Source organism: Microcaecilia unicolor, chromosome 1 (assembly GCF_901765095.1).
Source record: "Microcaecilia unicolor chromosome 1, aMicUni1.1, whole genome shotgun sequence".
NCBI classification, from domain to species: Eukaryota; Metazoa; Chordata; class Amphibia; order Gymnophiona; family Siphonopidae; genus Microcaecilia; species Microcaecilia unicolor.
Window position 1 is genome coordinate 161,857,975 of NC_044031.1, and position 18,458 is coordinate 161,876,432.

Here is an 18,458-nt window from a genome sequence, read left to right on the forward strand (position 1 = left end):
GCGCGGCTGTGTTGCTGATCTGCAAGGGCAGGCTTCTACATGGAATGTTTAGTGGAATAGCAACATTCCATGTAGAATCTCAAATAGGGAAATGGAACTTGATATACTGCCTTTTTGAGGTTTTTGCAACTACATTCAAAGCAGTTTACATATATTCAGGTACTTATTTTTGTACTGGGGCAATAGAGAGTTAAGTGACTTGCCCAGAGTCACAAGGAGCAGCAGTGGGAATTGAACCCAGTTCCCCAGGATCAAAGTCCACTGCACTAACCACTAGGCTACTCCTCCACTCCACTTAGAGGTAAGTAGCAATCTCATTTACTAGATATCGTTTTAGCCATTACCATACAAATGATTTTTCTTTTCAAATTGGAAAAATGCATCTTTACTAAATATCACCTTTTGGTGGCATACGATTCTCATGATTCATGGATTTGAATGCAAAGCTGCTAAATGTACTAACAGACACAAATTGCCTCCTTTCAAAATATACCTTGATAATCCATTAGAGGTCATTTATTTCAGGCATGTTCATGTCAAATTTTGTGATACTAGTACATATGATTTCTTTTTCCCATGTTATTCTATATATCAGTTGGTAACAGAAATATCACCATTACAATGGCATGAAAATGGGAGATATGGCAGGGGTATCTTGTACATAACTGCTTTGCCAACATAATCAAGAAAAAACCATTTCAGCATCGGCCCACGACACAAGCTTGTCGCTGAAAGGATTTCTCCAGGCGGAGATCATACATCAGAATAAAAATAAAAGGGATGCAATAACGAAAACACAGTATTTGCCAACATTTTCCACGTATTGAAAGTTACAGGACCTGGCAAAGAAAAGGGGGCACAAGTTGTGGGCAACTAGGTTGACTAATTTCCGAGTTTCGTCGGCAATGATATCCGTTTAAAAAACCTTTCGAATAAACTGCGTTTTCTCATACTTAAGAGAAAAAAAAGGAACGCCGATGTGTAGAGATTGCGATGACCTCATTCAGGAGAGCCCAGTAACCCATTCCGACTGTCCTTCCCATAATCGCCCCTCCCCCTGCTATCAGCCTTCACTTGCAAAATAAAATGATGGAACAAAGCCGGACTTTCCCTGGAAAGCATGAATAACACCGGCCCCCCAATAAATACACCAGCAAGCATGGGGCATGCAGCTCACTCTGCTCCGTGGACTCTAACCCGGCTGCCAACCCCAAAAGGAAAAGAGCCCAGCAAGCAGCATGGAGCTCCAACACAGAAGTAAGTAGGCAAGAAACTCCGGAAAAAGCAATAATAGAGGGCGAAAGGGCAGCGGGCAGGAAGGCTGGGATGGATCGGCTGCTGTGTGCTCAGTGTTTTCCTTCCCCGTGTCTTTGGCAGACATCTCCTTCCCGGCAGCCGTGGTCCTGGCGTGGCTCCTGTTCCTGGCTGCCAGCCGGAGCCTGGCACGGGCAGCTGTTCTACCTCCGGCCGATTTCTCCGGGGAGGAACTGGACGAGCCTTTGGGAGGGTCAAGCTCCGACACCCCACCGCCCAAGTATTTGTCCCTGGCCTTGCTGATCCAGAGAGAAGCGGCAACCTTGAAAGAAGAGGTGAGCGCATCATCTCAGACTATATTAAAAGTTCCACAAATATGCGTAAACACACGGCACAACCAAATTGTACGCACACATATACAAGTCTGAGTATGCTCTGAGGTTTGTGTGTGTGTCTACGCCATCCCACCCCCTGTAACGAAGTGCTGGTGGTCCACAGATCCAAGGTAAGACGGGCAGGAGCCATGCCAATTTGTTCCTGCCCTGCTGACTCTGGGTTCCAAAGAGTGCCGCGACCTCTAGCGGTAGTCTCCCGGTACTGTCGCTAGCGGTCTACGCCACCTGTGACCGGGATCCGACACGGGCAGGAGCGCATAGGGAGGAATAGACTACCAGGACATACTTAAGGTAGACCTGGGTGGGGGGTCTTGGAAGGAGATGAATATTCTAAGGGGGGCTGTGGGAGTGGAGTGGATGCTTATATATTTAATATTTTAGTACCACACATGCACCAAGGAGCATATTCGCACTTTTCTTATAGGAAGGCACCCTGCATGGCCCTGAGAAAATATATGGCGATTTTAAGCCGCTCTCAGTATCTTACCCCATACGCTTACAGTACCGATCGCGTTTTCTCTGCAGAAGTGCATGGTTCATAAGTAAAGGGAACTTCTGTAGTTTAAAATAACTTACTTAGTCATCTTAAAACTACTCAAGAGTTGCTTAGTCATAAATCGTCTACCACTATCTTTTTCTTTATTCTTTTTGCTGAAGTCAGTTTAAAAACAGCAAGCCACTTCATATATCACAGAAGCAAATATTCATCATAGGAAAAATACACTAAATTCTTATATATCACCAGAAATGCATAATCGTGACAATTATGTAATGGAACAGAAAAATCCTGCTGTCCTATTGATTCTAAACATGGTACATGGTATTCTTACTGTACACCACCTTGAGTGAATTCCTTCAAAAAGGTGGTAAATAAATAAATAAATAAATAAATACAAGCACCACCATGTGTTTACTGCTCAGAAAACCTAGGTCCTGATTCATCAAAAAGTTGTGGACAAAGCAAACCTTTCCCAGTACTAAAGGCAGAGGGGAGGGTGGGGGGCAGGGGGAAGCAGCAGCTAGTGTAGGACTTGAGTGAAGACCCTCCCCAAACTGTTTCAGTTCCAGCTGCTTGCTGCAGAATGGGTGGTGCTGGTATTTAAATGACATTCCAGAATGTACCCACCCCCTGCTTCTGACACATGGAAGCGCCAAGTGTTGCCCAAGTGGTGGGCAGTGCCTGGACCCAGAGCCCAGATTCCATTCTGGGTCCCATTATAGCATTACACAAATATATGCAGGTACTTTGTCCCTAGAGGGCTCACAATCTAAGTCTTTGTCCCTGTGGCAACAGAGGGTTAAGTGACTTGCCCAAGGTCACAAGGAGTTGTAGTGGGAATCAAACCCAGGTTGCTAGGATCAAAGCCTGCTGCACTAAATCATTGGGCTACCGCAGTACCAGCTGTGCCTAAAGAAGCTGGACTTTGTTATATGTGATTTTATGTTATTGTTATGGTTGTTTTCTTTTACTCCGCTTAGGTATTTGATAGGCGGTCAAAATATGTTTTAAATCAGCCTCTTAAACTGGTGTTTCACCTTCCCTTAAGGGTAACCTGATTTAACAAAGATCATACTTCACATTTTTAAAAACCTTTTCCCCTCAATCCGTTCTTCATTTCTTCTTGCTTCACCGATATGAATGTGATGCCTGTAAAAGGGAGGGGGGGAGGGGGAAAGGGTGTCAATGTAGCAGTACTTCCCCTTAGATTCAGAATGGCGGGAGCAGCTAAGAGAACTGTTCAGAAACTTCAAATATTAGTATTTTCTCAAAAATAATCAAAACCAAAACAAACGGGGGAGGAGGATTTTAAGAATTTAGTACATTTTATTCACATATTAAATTATCTATAAAAGCTACAACTGTTGTTTGAAGAAATAAAAAGTGTGACGTATATAAGATTACAATTCCTACTATTAGCTTAATTTTGGTTGCTCATAGTAATGCAGTTTTCATAGCTGCACTTTGCCCTATATAACTTGTCATGTCCTGCTACTTAAAGTTTTAAAAAGTCTACTTCAGCATGAAATATGGTTCTGTTTCAACAGTTCTAGGAGTACACTGTGTATACAGCCCTGGATTAACCGTTGAGCAAAATAAGAAGGTGCTTAGGGCACCACAGTTTTCCCCCTAGCTTTCATGCCCTTAACTCTTTCACTGCTGTCTGCCACACCCATTATCCAACATGAATTTCAGGGTTTTTCTAATCATTATAAATAGGTCTGATGTTTTGTTTCATGCAATAATGTTCATGCTCATTTCATGAGTGAATTCCTTCAAAAAGGCGGTAAATAAATCCTAACAATAAATAAATAAAAATAAATTTGATATACCACCTATATATCCTTGGCGACCTAAACGCTTTACAAAAATACAATTAAGGGAAAAGGGGATTTATGAATACAATGATGATATTTCTCAGCACTTATTGAGTCTTAGGGCTTTGTTTACAAAGGCGCACTAATGTTTTTAGTGCGCGCTAAAAATTAGCAACCGTGTAGATGCCCATAATATTCCTATGGGTGTCTACATGACTAGCGCATGCTAAAAATGCTACCACGCCTTTGTAAACAGAGCCCTTAATGTCTTGCCAGTTAAGCACTGAAAGGGCCGAGGGGGCACCACTGTTGGGCTGTGCTTAGAGCAGGGGTTCTCGACACAGTCCTCAGGACACACCTAGCCACTTAGGTTTTCAAGATACCCACAATAAATAATTCATGAGATGGATTTGCATGTGCTGCCTCCATTCTATGCAAATCTCTCTCATTCATCTTCATTATGGGTATCCTGAAAACCTGACTGGGTAGGTGTGTCCTGCCAGGGGCATCAATTGGCCTTAATCCGGCCCTGTTTATAGTCGAGGGATTGCCAAACCTGGTCCTGGAGGCACCCCAGCCCGTCAGAGTTTTAGATATCCACAATGAATATTAATGACAGAGATTTGCACGTACTGCCTCCACTGCATGCAGATCTCTCCATGAATAGTCATTGTGCGTATCCTGAAAACCTGACTGGCTGGGGTGCCTCCAGGATCCTGTTTACTAAGGTGCATTAGTGTTTTTAGCACGTGCACTAACCACATTGCCACCTATAGGGATATTGTAGGCATGTACATGGTTAATGCGCATTATAAAAACATTAACACGCCTATAACGTTCCTTAGCAAACAGGGCTCCAGGTTTGGGAACCACTGGTGTATACTGAGCACTTTCTCAATCATACTGTTTCCTGAACTTATATCTTGGAACAATGTGCAATAACAGTCTTTTTTTTCTCTCTTTTCTCAGCTGTGTAATAAATATGCTGTATGCGATAACAGCATGGAAGTATTTGTGCAAAACAGTCTGGACCTCCCAAAGATTAGAGCAGAAGATGGATGCTTCCGATCTGGATTTAAACAGGTAAATAAGAAATTGCATATCTCGTCTCTGTATATAAAGCACCAATTGCCCATGCATTTTTTCATATAGGACTTTAAGATTTGCAGGCTACACATTTGCATAAATAAATTTTAAAAATGAATAAAATATGATTATGTTATTATTACAGGAGAAATGCTTGAAAAAGATCTCCAGCGGTCTTGCAGAATTCCAAATATACCTCTTAGTTGTGGAGAACACATTTTCTACCGAAGGGAAACTAGCTGAATCCTTACGGCACAAAACAAGGCATCTGGCAGATGTGGTAAAGCTGATGGTGAGTTAATTTTCACAATGCATTAAACTCTAAAAAAAAGAGATCATTTACATAATATATTTGCCTCTGAGATGGATCGCTGTTTCTTTGTGGAAGTTCTCCCATTTTGTTTCTGTCTTTTAGGGCCCTGTTTACTAAGATGTGCTAGCATTTGACACCCTTACATTCCTGTGGGTGTCTCTAGGGCTAGCGTGCACTAATTATAGTGCGCTAAAAATGTTAGTGCGCCAACAGCACAGTTTAGTAAACAGGGCCCTTAATCTCCTCTGCACATACTTGGTTGCATTTCAGACAGAGCGGCCTGAGGGCAATGTTGGTTAAAAAAAAAAACTCACTTGGATGAGGCTATACTACATGAGGAGTTATGCAGTTCCTCATTTCTCAACTTTACCGGTCTATGCCCTGTCTCAGGAATCTCCTGTTGTCTTCCCTTTTCAAGATTCTGACATTTGTTAGCCAAACTGAAGGCTTCACACACATTGTGGAAGTGAAAAACATGCAAAACTGCATATATTTGCTGAAGTACATAGTTTACACCACAAAAAGGAAACTTCATTTATGCATTAAAAAGAGGATATGACATCAATACATATTTTAATTTTTTTATTTCATCTTTATGAAAGAGAAAGCTTATCTGAATAATTATTAATTAGAAGGTATCCTATATAATGCTGTTTGAAGTCAGTCACATTAAATTTCTCCAGATTATACCCTATTTTGGACGTTTTGGACAAAAAAAAGTCCATCTGTCACTTTGTGCCTCTTTTTTTCTGTTTTGAAAATGAGCCCCAAAGCAGGGGCGTATCTGGACTCCGGCGGTAGGGGGGGCCAGAGCCAGAGGGAGGGGGCACATTTTAGCCCCCCCCCCACCGCCGCCGCCGCCGCCGCCGAGCCCCCACCGCCACCAATGACTCTCTCCACCCCCCTCCCGCCGCCAACCCTCCCCCGCTGCCGTTCTTACTTTTGCTGGCGGGGGACCCCAACCCCCGCCAGCCGAGGTCTGCTTCCACCTGCCGCTGCCGTAAAAACTTCTTCTTCAGCCGGCGGGGGACCCCAAACCCCCGCCAGCCGCCCCGCGGTGTTTAAAATTCATCTTCGGCCTCCGTGGCCATGCTGCTGTGATAGGCGCTGTTGAAATCCACTTCGAAGTCTGACGTCGTTGCCCCCTAGGTGCCCCACTGCTCTGCTGGGATGTCTGTGTGGCCCGTTTACTAAGGGGTCCTTTTACTAAGGTGCACTGAAAAGTGGCCTGCACTGATGTAGATGCGCGCATTGGATGCAAGCAGGTTCATTTTCCAGCACACCTGCAAAAAAAGGCCTTTTGGTGGGGGGGCCGAAAATGGACGTGCAGCAAAATGAAAATTGGCACACATCCATTTTGGGCCTGAGACCTTACCGCTACCCATTGACTTAGCGGTAAGGTCTCACACATTAACTGGGTGGTAATCATCAGTGCACTTACAATGCCGATTACCACCCGGTTAGCGCCGAATGCCAGAACCGCCCAGGCCACTCGGTAGCCAGGCAGTAGTTACGTATTGGCGTGCATTGGGTGCGTGCAGGCACCTACGCGGCTTAGTAAAAGGGCCCCTAAGAATGCTGACTTCTCCTACATCCCAATGGCTTGATTTTGTGCGTTTTTCACTTTTCACTTGTACTTTTTTTTTTTTTTTAAATGGACCAAAAAGATAAATGCACAAAAACATCTGGCAAGTAGCCATTTAAAATAAAAGAGAGAGACATTTTGCTGTTTCGAAAATCACTATATTCTCCACTTGGATTCTGGACATTTTGAGCAAAACTTCCAAAGTCTGGCTTAGACGTCATATTGAAAATGGCCCTCCTCATGGGTAATGGAAGCATGATGCCTTTGGATTATAACCAAATTTTATAGCATACAGCAATGTTAGAATCATTCAAGAAATACTATTTTTTTTATCTTTATCAGGGTTTTAAAATGTACAGTAATAGATTAGCAATCTGCATATGTCTATCTTTTGAGTGGTTAGTTGAAAACATTGACAACACAACATTCCTTTGTTTTATCATATGTCATTGTGTATAAAATAATGAGTGGAATGGATCGGGTGGATGTGAAGCGACTGTTCACGCTATCCAAAAATACTAGGACTGGAGGGCATGAGTTGAAGCTACAGTGTGGTAAATTTAAAACGAATCGGAGAAAATTTTTCTTCACCCAACGTGTAATTAGACTCTGGGATTCGTTGCCGGAGAATGTGGTACGGGCGGTTAGCTTGACGGAGTTTAAAAAGGGGTTAGATAGATTCCTAAGGGACAAGTCCATGGACCGCTATTAAATGGACTTGGAAAAATTCCGCATTTTTAGGTATAACTTGTCTGGAATGTTTTTACGTTTGGGGAGCGTGCCAGGTGCCCTTGACCTGGATTGGCCACTGTCGGTGACAGGATGCTGGGCTAGATGGACCTTTGGTCTTTCCCAGTATGGCACTACTTATGTAAATGAATAAATCTAGGATGCACATTTCACCTGCCTATTGAAGAGGTTATTTTAATTCTAAATGTACAAAAACTAGCTTCTGAAATGCCTTTTCTAGTTAACACATGGGGTGTGCACCAAGAAACCCTCGAGATTCTGGAATTGCTTTTTAAAATAATACCTTGAGTATTTGTTAGAAGCATGCAAATTTGTCCTTTGAAAATTCAGGAAATAATGCAAAAAGCCCCAATTCAGTTTAACTAGCTTTAAAATTGCCTGCTCAGTCCTTACACTTGCAAAACAAACTGTAAAAGCTGCAGAACCTAAATGAGACCCTGTGGATACTTCCACAGATACACTCTTGTGCCTCCCAAAATCTGTGCCCTGTGACATCAATACATGGAAGTTCAGACTACCCTCTCTTGTCCATAGTTCCTTGTTCCTTCAATATTAATAAATAAGTTTTGCAAAATTAGTTATCAGAGCGTTTGAATTAATATATAGAATGTTCTATTACATATTGTGTTGACATTGTAAGTAATATAATATGCCATACTTTGTATTATTTTAATATTTTACTGCTGTAGTTGCCTATTGCTTATCTTTGATTTATTCTTACTGTATACTGCCTTAAGTGAATTCTTTCAAAAAGGTGGTAAATAAATGCTAATAAATAAATATAGAGAAAAGACTTTTAGTGGTCTAGTTTGCAGTTTGTGGTTTTTCTCTGAAAAAAAGAAACAGCTCATGAACCACCATAAAAACAACCTTGATCAGACTACATGTGTAAGGTTCATATATAAAGACATTTTCTAAAATTGTTTTTCTGTTTTATATACGCGTTAGTAATTTCAAATATACAAATATATTTCTCATATATCTGCATGTCCTTAATATACAGAGATTTGTTTTTTAAGAATCAAAATTGTTCAACCTCCAAAGTTCCTCCTTTACATACAGCAAGATTTACTATAAAATCCCTTTTAACAGCTTGATAAAATAAAGAATTTTGGGTTTCTTTGTTACAGATAAACCCCAGTGCAGTGCCGGTGACACAAACTGATAAACTAGAGCTTATGAAAGGTCTCCTATCAAATGATCCCTGGCTGCAAAAAGTCAGCACTCGCCTCATCCTGCGGGACTTCACTCTCTTCATAGAGAAAACCATCAGGGCCATCCGCTTTCTCATTACAAAGAGAAATCTTGAAGTATGAATGTTTTAATTCAAGTGAGCTCTTTCTGTTGTTACAAATCTGCTGTGTTTAGCAGGTGAAAAATGTTATTCTTTATCAAGAATGAAACATTCATGCCTAATTGATTTATATTTATTATATTTAAAATATTTATACACGCTTATTTATATAACTTATTGCTAGATGTTTTTATTTTTATTCAATCAACGGTGTAATGATGTGTATTGTATTGTATTGTATTCTGTTACAAATTTGGGGGTCTTTTTACTAAGCTGCGGTAATCACTAATGTGAGCTTATTGCAGGTTTAAAAGGCTTACTGGGGAATGCGTTCAGGCATCCTGCGATAAGGAGGCCTTTTACTAAGCTGCACTAGTGTTGTTAGTGCACACTAAAGGCTAGAGATACCCATAGGAATATATGGGTGTGTCTAGCATTTAGCACACACTTATTTTTAGTGCATGTCAAAAACGCTAGTGTGGCTTAGGAAAAGACCCTCTAAGTTCCTAATCTGCATGTGCTTTTCATTTTTCCACAGAGGTGGTGTTTTGGGGGATGAAGAGTGGCCATTTCTGCACTAATCAGTTAGCACAGCTATATTATTGCACACCGATTTGCGCAGGATTAGCACATGAGCCCTTACTGCCTACGAAATATGTCAGTAAATGCTCACAGACTAATTGTTTTTAATGGCCATGCGCTAATGGCAACATCAGCATATGGCCATTAATAGGAAAAATGGAAAATCAGCCATTTTCCAGCTGCAGTAAAAATGGATTTAGCTTGCAGCAAAAACCTACATATGAGCACACTAAGGCCACTTTCTACCGCAGCTTAGTAAAAGGATCTCTTTGTTCACTGTTTTGGACAGGCTATTTTCAGTCTAGAAATTATGTATGAATATTTCATTTTAAAAATGTGACTTAATTCCTTCCTGCACATACTTGAAAGATTTTATATACTGAAAAGTGCCAATGTATTTGAAAACTTTTAAAAATATTAAGCTTAATATTTTTGTATATGTATATTTATTTATATTTGTAAAAAAATAAAGTCACCTTTCAGACTCACATTGGACATTTGTCAGTTAGTTATTCTACAATGTTTTGCCAAATGAACTTGCTGTGTTGCACTGTACTTATATTGTACTTGATTTGCTCGGTATTCTGGTAACCTGCAGTGTAAATAATAATTTCTAAAGCCTAGATCCATTAAAATATGGGAACACATCTGAACCAGTCTATAAGGAGATAGATACAAAGGTAGCCAATGGGGGAAGAGATGTGGGGCCATTTGTAGAGATTCATTTCAGGGTCTCATTTGTATAAGTAGAATATGAAAGGTGGAGCTATATAGCAGGACCACTTCTGAAAAACACAGTCACTCAATGATAGAGCCAGCCCTGGATAGACACAGCTTGTTACTACATGTGGATTTGGGTGCTAAAAGCAATTCTAATAATGTATACTTTCACACTTATTTAGAGGTATGAAGTATGGTAGAAGTGGGCTGCTGGGCCCTTAGGCTGCGCATGCTCGGTTTTGAAACCGAGCATGCACGATGTGAGAGAAAAGCAGCCGCATGGGAAGGCAATGCAGCAGAGGAAAGAGCAGCGCTTGAGGAAGACCTCTTCTGCTGGTGGGGCCTCGGGATGCCCACCAGCCAGGGTATTTGCAGTTCTGGCGGGCGGCAGTGGTGGCAATCCTGGGGGGTCGGCAGTGGCGGTGCCAATCCGGGGGGGGGGGGGGTAGTGGCCCTGCCCCAGGTCCAGCTCAGTCTATCAGCAGCCCTGCTGCCCAGTTCCTGCCTAACAATTGAGTAGTGGTACGTTCTCCTACGATGATACTTATGCAAGAGACTATGGTCCTCATTTTCAAAAGAGAAAAATGTCTGAAAAATGTCATAAAGTGGCAGAAGGATATTTTTTCTCACAAAAACATCAAAGTTGCGATTTTCAAAACTCTGATTTGAGACATTTTATTCCGGTTCATCCAAATTTCAAGGGGCATGTTGGGGGGGGGGGGGAGTGTTTTGGGTGGGACTTGGGCATTCCCAAAAGTTGGACATTTTCCCTCGCATTCTATATAGCACGTTTAGAGCGTCTAAATTGACACAGATTCCATAACAATGCACCTAACTTAACAAGCTAATGAGCGCTGATAGCAGCACTTAAGCAATAATGAGCACTAATTGGCACTGATTAGAATTTAGGCACAGAAATTGCTTTGTTTATTCTGTAACGATGTGCACCAAACTTCTAAGGTGTGCAGGCAAAAGGGGCGTGGTTATAGGCAGGGAAATGGGCATTTCATGGGCGTTCCATAATTTACATGCTATCAATCTCAGGGTAAGCAGCGTGCAGCAAACTCGACTAGCGCACAGCCCTTTTTACTGTAGCTTGGTACAAGGGCTCCTAAGTACACCACGTGACACATATATAGTATTTTATAAACCACACACATAATTAGAGACACACTTATGTCCCACTCAAGCTCCACCCCCTTGAACATCCCTCTTGCAGTTAGGTGCTATGGGGCTTAGGCGCTACTATACAGAATCACGCATAGGGGCCCTTTTAAGAAGATGGGTAGGCACCTACGTGTGTACAATGCACATCAAATTAGAACTATCGCCCAGCTACCGTGTGCCCCTGGCAGTAATTCTAATTTCTATGCGCTTCTAAAACGCGCGGCAGAAAGAAATGTCTATTTTCTACCACGTGGCACTAACCGGCAGTGTACGCATGCTGATGATTACTGCCCGGTTAACTCATGAGACCTTACCGCTAAGTCAATGGGTGGTGGTAAGGTCTCAGGCCCAAAATGGACACACAATGATTTTTATTTTGCCGTACGTCCATTTTCAGCAAAATTTAAAAAAAAAAAAAAAGGTCCCTTTTTTGGGGACGCATCCAATACACGCAGACCATTTTTCAGCACACCTTAGTAAAAGGGACCCCTTAGTGCACAAAGAGGCGCCTTTGACGTGCACATGTGACACGTTCCTCTAGGTGGCAGTTTATAGAACTGCCCTGTTAAAATCTCAACTAAAAATAAGGAAAACTCATAAATCAAACTGGACTGTAAAATAGTTATCACAAGGTTTTTTGAAAATATACAAAATGTTATTTTCAGAAAGCACTATTGAAAAGTACACAGCCATGCCGTTTTACCAATAAAGATCCTTACACTGCAACCCCACACTATGTGGCAGCCCAGCACCAGGGAAGTACAGGTACACCTCTGCTGTAAGATTTTGTTTTATATATACTTTTTTTATATATACAACCCTCCCCCCCCCTCAAAAATAAATAATTATATTATATTATATATAATGGCAAACAATGAGCTGGCTTTTTAGTTTCTACATGAATGCGATCACATTTATGAAACAGATGAAGTTCCAGGCTATTTCTTTGCTGAAAACAGGTTCATAAATGTGTCCTAGGAACTAACCCAGGTGACATTCTTACTGCATGTGGATTTTGGTTAATAAACTATTTTAGAAGTTTTCATTTCTTGAGTTGCCTGTGCCTTTTGGAACTACAGTATCTTTTCCTCCCACCTTTGTTTTTGTGACCTTGATTTGTCCTTGCCATTTTCAGGGCATAGACCGTAAAAGTCTGCCCAGCACTGCCCAAAGTGGAGGAGTAGCCTAGTGGTTAGTGCAGTGGACTTTGATCCTGGGGAACTGAGTTGATTCCCACTGCAGCTCCTTGTGACTCTGGGCAAGTCAATTAACCCTCCATTGCCCCTGGTACAAAATAAGTACTTGAATATATGTAAACCGCTTTGAATGTAATTGCAAAAAAACCTCAGAAAGGCAGTATATCAAGTCCCATTTCCCCCTTTCCCTTGTTCTAAAATTTCTGTAGTTGTCATTGAAGCCCCTGAAAAGCTCCACTCCAGCCCTTCCAAATTTGTTCAGGCACAATCAGAGCACAGACCATAGAAGTCTGCTCAGCACTGGCTTTCCTTCCTAATTACCAGTGTTGCCACCTAATATCAGCTATGATTCTTTGAATCCATTTGTTCTGAATAGGATTCCTTTGTGTTTATCAAACTGTTCCACTCCACTCAGGATTTTATAAACATTTATCATATCTTTCTTCAGTCATCTCATCTTCAAGCTGAAGAGAACTAGCCTCTTTTCAGTAGGAGAGTCATTCCATCCCCTTTACCCTCTTAGTACCATGTCTAATTCCACTATATCTTTTCTGAAACAGAGACCAATATTACACACAATCTCAAAGTGTGATTGCACTATGGAGCAATACCCCCAGATTTTATATAGTGTGACTTAAATTGTATGCACAAATCCAGTCATATTATGGATTTGCACATGCAATTTAATTAGTTAACAAGCCAATCAGCACCAGTAATTGCCAATTTTCAAGAAATTGACACTAATTGGCATTAGAATTTACATGCACAACTGTCTAAATGTATTCTATAAAAGGATGCGCATAAATTCTAAGGCATATAGCTGAAAAGGGGGCGTGGTCATGGGCATAGAACAGGCGGGTTGCAGGCATTCTAAAATCTACTGAAAAAGGTGTGAGCAAAAAATCTAAATAAATAAATATATTATAGAATACACCTGGGTCCACACCTAATTTAAGCATCGGCATTTACACCATTTTACTTGGCGTAACAGTCCACAATTAAATTTAGTCATGCAGACAGGTGCTCGGCCTATTCTATAAACCACATGGAAATGTAGGCGTATTCTATAAAATATGTCTAAATTTAGGCATACTTTATAAAATATGCCTAGGTGTATTTTTTTCACAGCCAATTTTTTAAGTGTGATTTATAGAATCTAGCCCTATATTCCTTGCTTAATTCTCTATTCCTTTCCTAATAACTCCTAAAATGTTTCGTATTTTTGGCCACACGCTGAGCAGAAGATCAACATGTTATCCACAATGACACCTAGATTTCTTTCCTGGGTGAACTCCTAATGTGGAACCTAGTATCATTCCGATATAATTTGGGTTATTCTTCCCTGTGCGCCTTACTTGAATGTCCAAGTCTTCAAAGTAAGGCGCACAGGGAAGAATAACCCAAATTATATCGGAATAACCCAAATTATATCGGAATGTCCAAGTCTTCTGGTCTCACAAGGTCTTTCTGCAATCTCACACACACAGTGATTTTGTGTCCTCTGCAAATGGTTCTGCCAAATCACAGATGAAATTTAATGTGGACAAATGCAAAGTGATGCATAATGGGAAGAATAATCCAAATCAGTTACCTAAGACTAAGGTCCACCTTAGGAGAAGTCAGCACTCAACAAAAAATCTAGGTGTCATTTTAGACAATACGCTGAAATCTTCTGCCCAGCCACAAAAGCAAACAGGATGCTAGAAATTATTAGGAAAAGGATGCAGAATAAGACTAAGATTATTATAATGCCTCTGTATTGCTCCATGGTGCAACCTCACCTTGAGTATTGCATTCAGTTCTGGTTGATGTATCTCAAAAAGGATATAGTGGAATTAGAAAAGGTTCAAAGCAGAGCGACCAAAATGATAAAGGGGATGGAATGCCTCTCATAAGAGGAAAGGCTAAAGAGGTTAGGGCTCTTCAGCTTGGAAAAGAGACAGATGAGGGCTATGATTGAGGTCTATGAAATGCTGAGTGGTGTAAAACGGGTAAAAGCAAATCAATTTTTCACCTCAAAAAGTACAAAGACCAGGGGACACTCAATGAAATTACATGGAAAACAAATAGAAGGAAATATTTTTTCACTCAGTGAAAAGTTAAGCTCTGGAACTCGCTGCTGGAGGATGTGGTAACAAGGGTTAGCGTAACTGGGTTTTAAAGGTTTGGAGAAGTTCCTGAGGAAAAGTCCATAGTCGAAAGACATGGGGAAGCCACTGCTTGCATTGGGATTGGTAACACAGAATGTTGCTATTATTTGAGTTTCTGCCAGGTACTTGTGACTTGGATTGGCCACTGTTGGAAGCAGGATACTGGGCTAGATGGACCATTGGTCTGACCTAGTATGGCTATTCTTATATTAGTTTTAACTTCTTGTTTACGGGTGGATAATTTTATGTATATTTTCTTTGTAAGCTACTTGGGTATACATTTTAAAAATAAATATATCTGTTGTTAAAGCAGCCCTAAACTTTTTCTATGATTGTACATAGAAGAAGGGTGCAGCACATTTCAGAAAGCAGGTGCAATACAAAAAAGGCACTATACCTTATGGAGTCCAACTGTATGTGTGACACTGCTGGGATTGATAGAATTCTTGAGTTGATCAGAGGAGACAGGTAGGGATATATGGAATAATTTAAAGACAACAAATAAAAGTGTGTACCAGTATATAGAGCTTTGTGGGCCAAAATTCAGAATCTTGAACTGGATTCTGAACTGAATAGGGAAGTAATGCAGTTGGTAAGCAAAGGTGTAATATGGTCAAATTTCTACACACGGCACAAAGTCTTAATGACTGTATTTTGGACAAATTGAAGTCACAGTAATCAAGATGTGATACTATTGGGGCGTATAATAAAGTTGAGCTGCCTCATACAGACCAAAACTGTTGTAAAGTTAGGAAGCTACGTTTCTTGAGAGCAGATACTTGAGGTCCAAAGGAAGGTTGATAATCAGTGATGAATCCCAAATAATTTAAAGAAATCCACCAAATTAATTGGAGAACCAAGTAACAGAGGTACAAGGGATGTCAAAAAAGTGGTCCAATAATCCAAGTTGCTATTCTCATTGGGTTTAATATAAGCTGGTTCTCATGTAGCCATTTTGAAACAACATCAAGACTGGTGCAATTGAGCAAGATCAGGATTGTCAGGATCTGTGTAACCAATCAGGAGAATATCATCTGTGTAGTTCCTGTTTGTAAAATATGTCATTGCTTTTCCTAGAAGTGCTTGCTCAATTTAAGCTTTTACCTGCAACACTCTGATATTTTTGTGAAGTTCTATTCTAAATTAGCACAGTGCTGATTCCAAGTACTAGACTAGTGGGAGTAATACATTTGAAGTGAGAAGCCTGTGAAGGAGTCAGATCATCATGTAATGGTCCAAACTGTGAAAAGGCCCTCCCAGGTAGATGATCAGAAACCCCGCGCTGTTCCAAACAGTGCTCTAAAAATAGCACCGGAAGAGTGTGGGGCTATACCGCCTCTATAATCAGAGCTAATAGCATGCAAATTGTACTGCTTTGTCACGCTCCTGTCTCCATGCATATCTTCCTGTCTCTCACCTATCCACCCCCATCCTGTTAGACTGTCACTGAAATGCTTTGATGTTTCACTTATATACACTGTCATCTACCAACATTTGCTTATTTCTGATCTGACGAAGAAGGGCAACCTTCGAAAGCTAATCAAGAAATGTACTAAGTTATGTCCAATAAAAAAAGTATCATCTTATTTTCTTTTCCATATTTTATTTTTACTGATTACACTGGTAAACAGCATTTTTGTTACAAAGAATGTGAATGGTGTTCTTAGCTAAGTCATGGGTGCTGAATTCGAAAATGAAATCAGTTTTTGCCTATCGGGCTCAGTTTTCTTGTGACACGCTACCCTTTTTATAAAAATTCTTGAAAATGCTGCATTTTGGTACCCTGCTGTGGATTAATTTAATTCAGCAGTTGTAATTGTTGGAAAAACAATTGAAATATACTAGGAATTACAATACAAAACCCTTAGAAAGCCACCACCAGGAAATAAGGGAGGTTTGGCAACATTGCCCATGAGTCATGCTCGAACATGTTCAAACACGTTCTGTTGCGTCAGTTGCCACCTGTATCTCAGCATTGGGAGTTCAGTCAACAATTGCTGTTGGAAGTGACTGCTTGTAGTTCTACGTTTGTGAAGGTTTGTGTTTTGTGTCATTTCAGAAGAAATGCCTCGTACCTGTGCAAATAGCCCAAATTCTTTTTGTTATATCTGTGGAGAGTTTACTCTGAAATCGCAAAAACGAAAACTTAATCCTCTTGTACAAAAGTGCTACAAACTATATTTCGGGTGTAAGGTTGGTGAACAGGACCGCAAATGGGCTCCCCACATTTGCTGTTTGATGTGTGTTACACTCCTGACAGGCTGGTTAAAAGGAAGACGTCGCATGCCCTTTGCTATTCCCATGATTTGGAGGGAACCAACGGATCACACAACAGACTGTTATTTCTATCTGACAAAAATAGCAGGAATCACCTCGAAAACAAGGAAAACTGTGCAATATCCTAACTTACCATCTGCTATAAGACCTGTATGTCACAGTGAAGAATTGCCAGTACCAGTGCCTCCTGAGAATTTGATAGTGAGTGAAGATGAATACAGTGGCGAACATGCAGAAGACAGAGAAGGGGATATGCATACCGACCCATCACTTCAGGACCTCTGTGAATCAAATGTGCCCCACTTTTTGACACAAGGGGATCTCAACGATCTTGTTCGTGATTTAAATTTGTCGAAGCAACAGGCTGAGCTTTTAGGTTCGAGATTAAAAGGATGGAATCTTCTTTCTTGCGATACGAAAGTGAGTGTTTTTTGTGATCGATATGCTATTTTTTCTGAATATTTCTCCAAGGAAGGTGACATGGTCTTTTGTAATGATATCGAATCCGTTAGAACGGTTCCACCAGGACATTTCTCAGATGGAAAAGCATTATCAAAGCAAATGGAATGCCGCAATGTTGTCCGACTACTGCTGGACCTTACAGAGAGACGTTCCCGAGGCAAAGTACCACAGGAAATCAGGAAGGAAATCTTTTTAGGTATGTTTCTTCACTTCTCTTTACTGTTATGTTGCTTATATCTTTGATTTCTTTGTGAACTGACACAGTTTTTTTGGAACTCTTGTAGCAGAAGCATGTCATTTTGCCAGATACATATAATAGCTACATATGCCGACACAAGCATTTACAAAAACCATTATCACATGAAAACTGAGGCTGATACAGAAATTCTGAAATGAGATCTGGATTCTGGGAAGAATTATCTTCCAGAAAATGTATGTTTTGTTCTTGTTACAGAAAAAAAGTTTTTTTTTTGTAGACCAGTGTTACCTAACAAAAAGAGAAAAATCAGAAAAAAAGATAGTTATAATTTATAAGTACTGTCTTATGCATGGGCACTTCTGACTAGGAATGTGCACGTTAGTGGACCCTAAAATATTTACTGCAGGTTAAATCAACGTAATGTGTACTAACTTAAGGATTAATGCATGTTAGATCAACTAATGTGAATTAAGAAGTTTAACTTGCTTTACATTTTTATTAAAATGTGACATAAATCAAAAAACATCCAAAAATTAGGGAAAAAAAGGCTATATGAACTGAATATCTTTGCTCTATGCACATCTGTATTTCTGACATTCTGAAACAGATTTTAGCAAACCCTTTAGTAGAAAATGAAAAAGTATTCCAAATTTCTCTCCAAAGAAAGGAAAGCAAGGAACAACCACCTTAGTATGTAAATACACATATTTAT

The 18,458-nt window shown here is 40.4% G+C and overlaps 1 protein-coding gene across 1 annotated transcript; it reads left to right on the forward strand.

Moving 5' to 3' along the window:
• Positions 1–1,238: 1,238 nt before the first annotated feature.
• IL6 (interleukin 6) lies at positions 1,239–9,015 on the forward strand. The gene is made up of 5 exons (XM_030204731.1): positions 1,239–1,257; positions 1,378–1,589; positions 4,935–5,048; positions 5,197–5,343; positions 8,830–9,015. The coding sequence occupies exons 1-5, from the start codon at positions 1,239–1,241 to the stop codon at positions 9,013–9,015; spliced, it is 678 nt and encodes a 225-aa protein (XP_030060591.1).
• Positions 9,016–18,458: the final 9,443 nt, after the last annotated feature.

What these genes read in the sequence shown, in the direction of transcription:
- IL6 (XM_030204731.1), top strand. An exon ending in CGGCAACCTTGAAAGAAGAG is followed by an intron (nt 1,590 to 4,934) that starts GTGAGCGCATCA and finishes CTCTTTTCTCAG; the next exon opens with CTGTGTAATAAATATGCTGT. An exon ending in TCCGATCTGGATTTAAACAG is followed by an intron (nt 5,049 to 5,196) that starts GTAAATAAGAAA and finishes TTATTATTACAG; the next exon opens with GAGAAATGCTTGAAAAAGAT.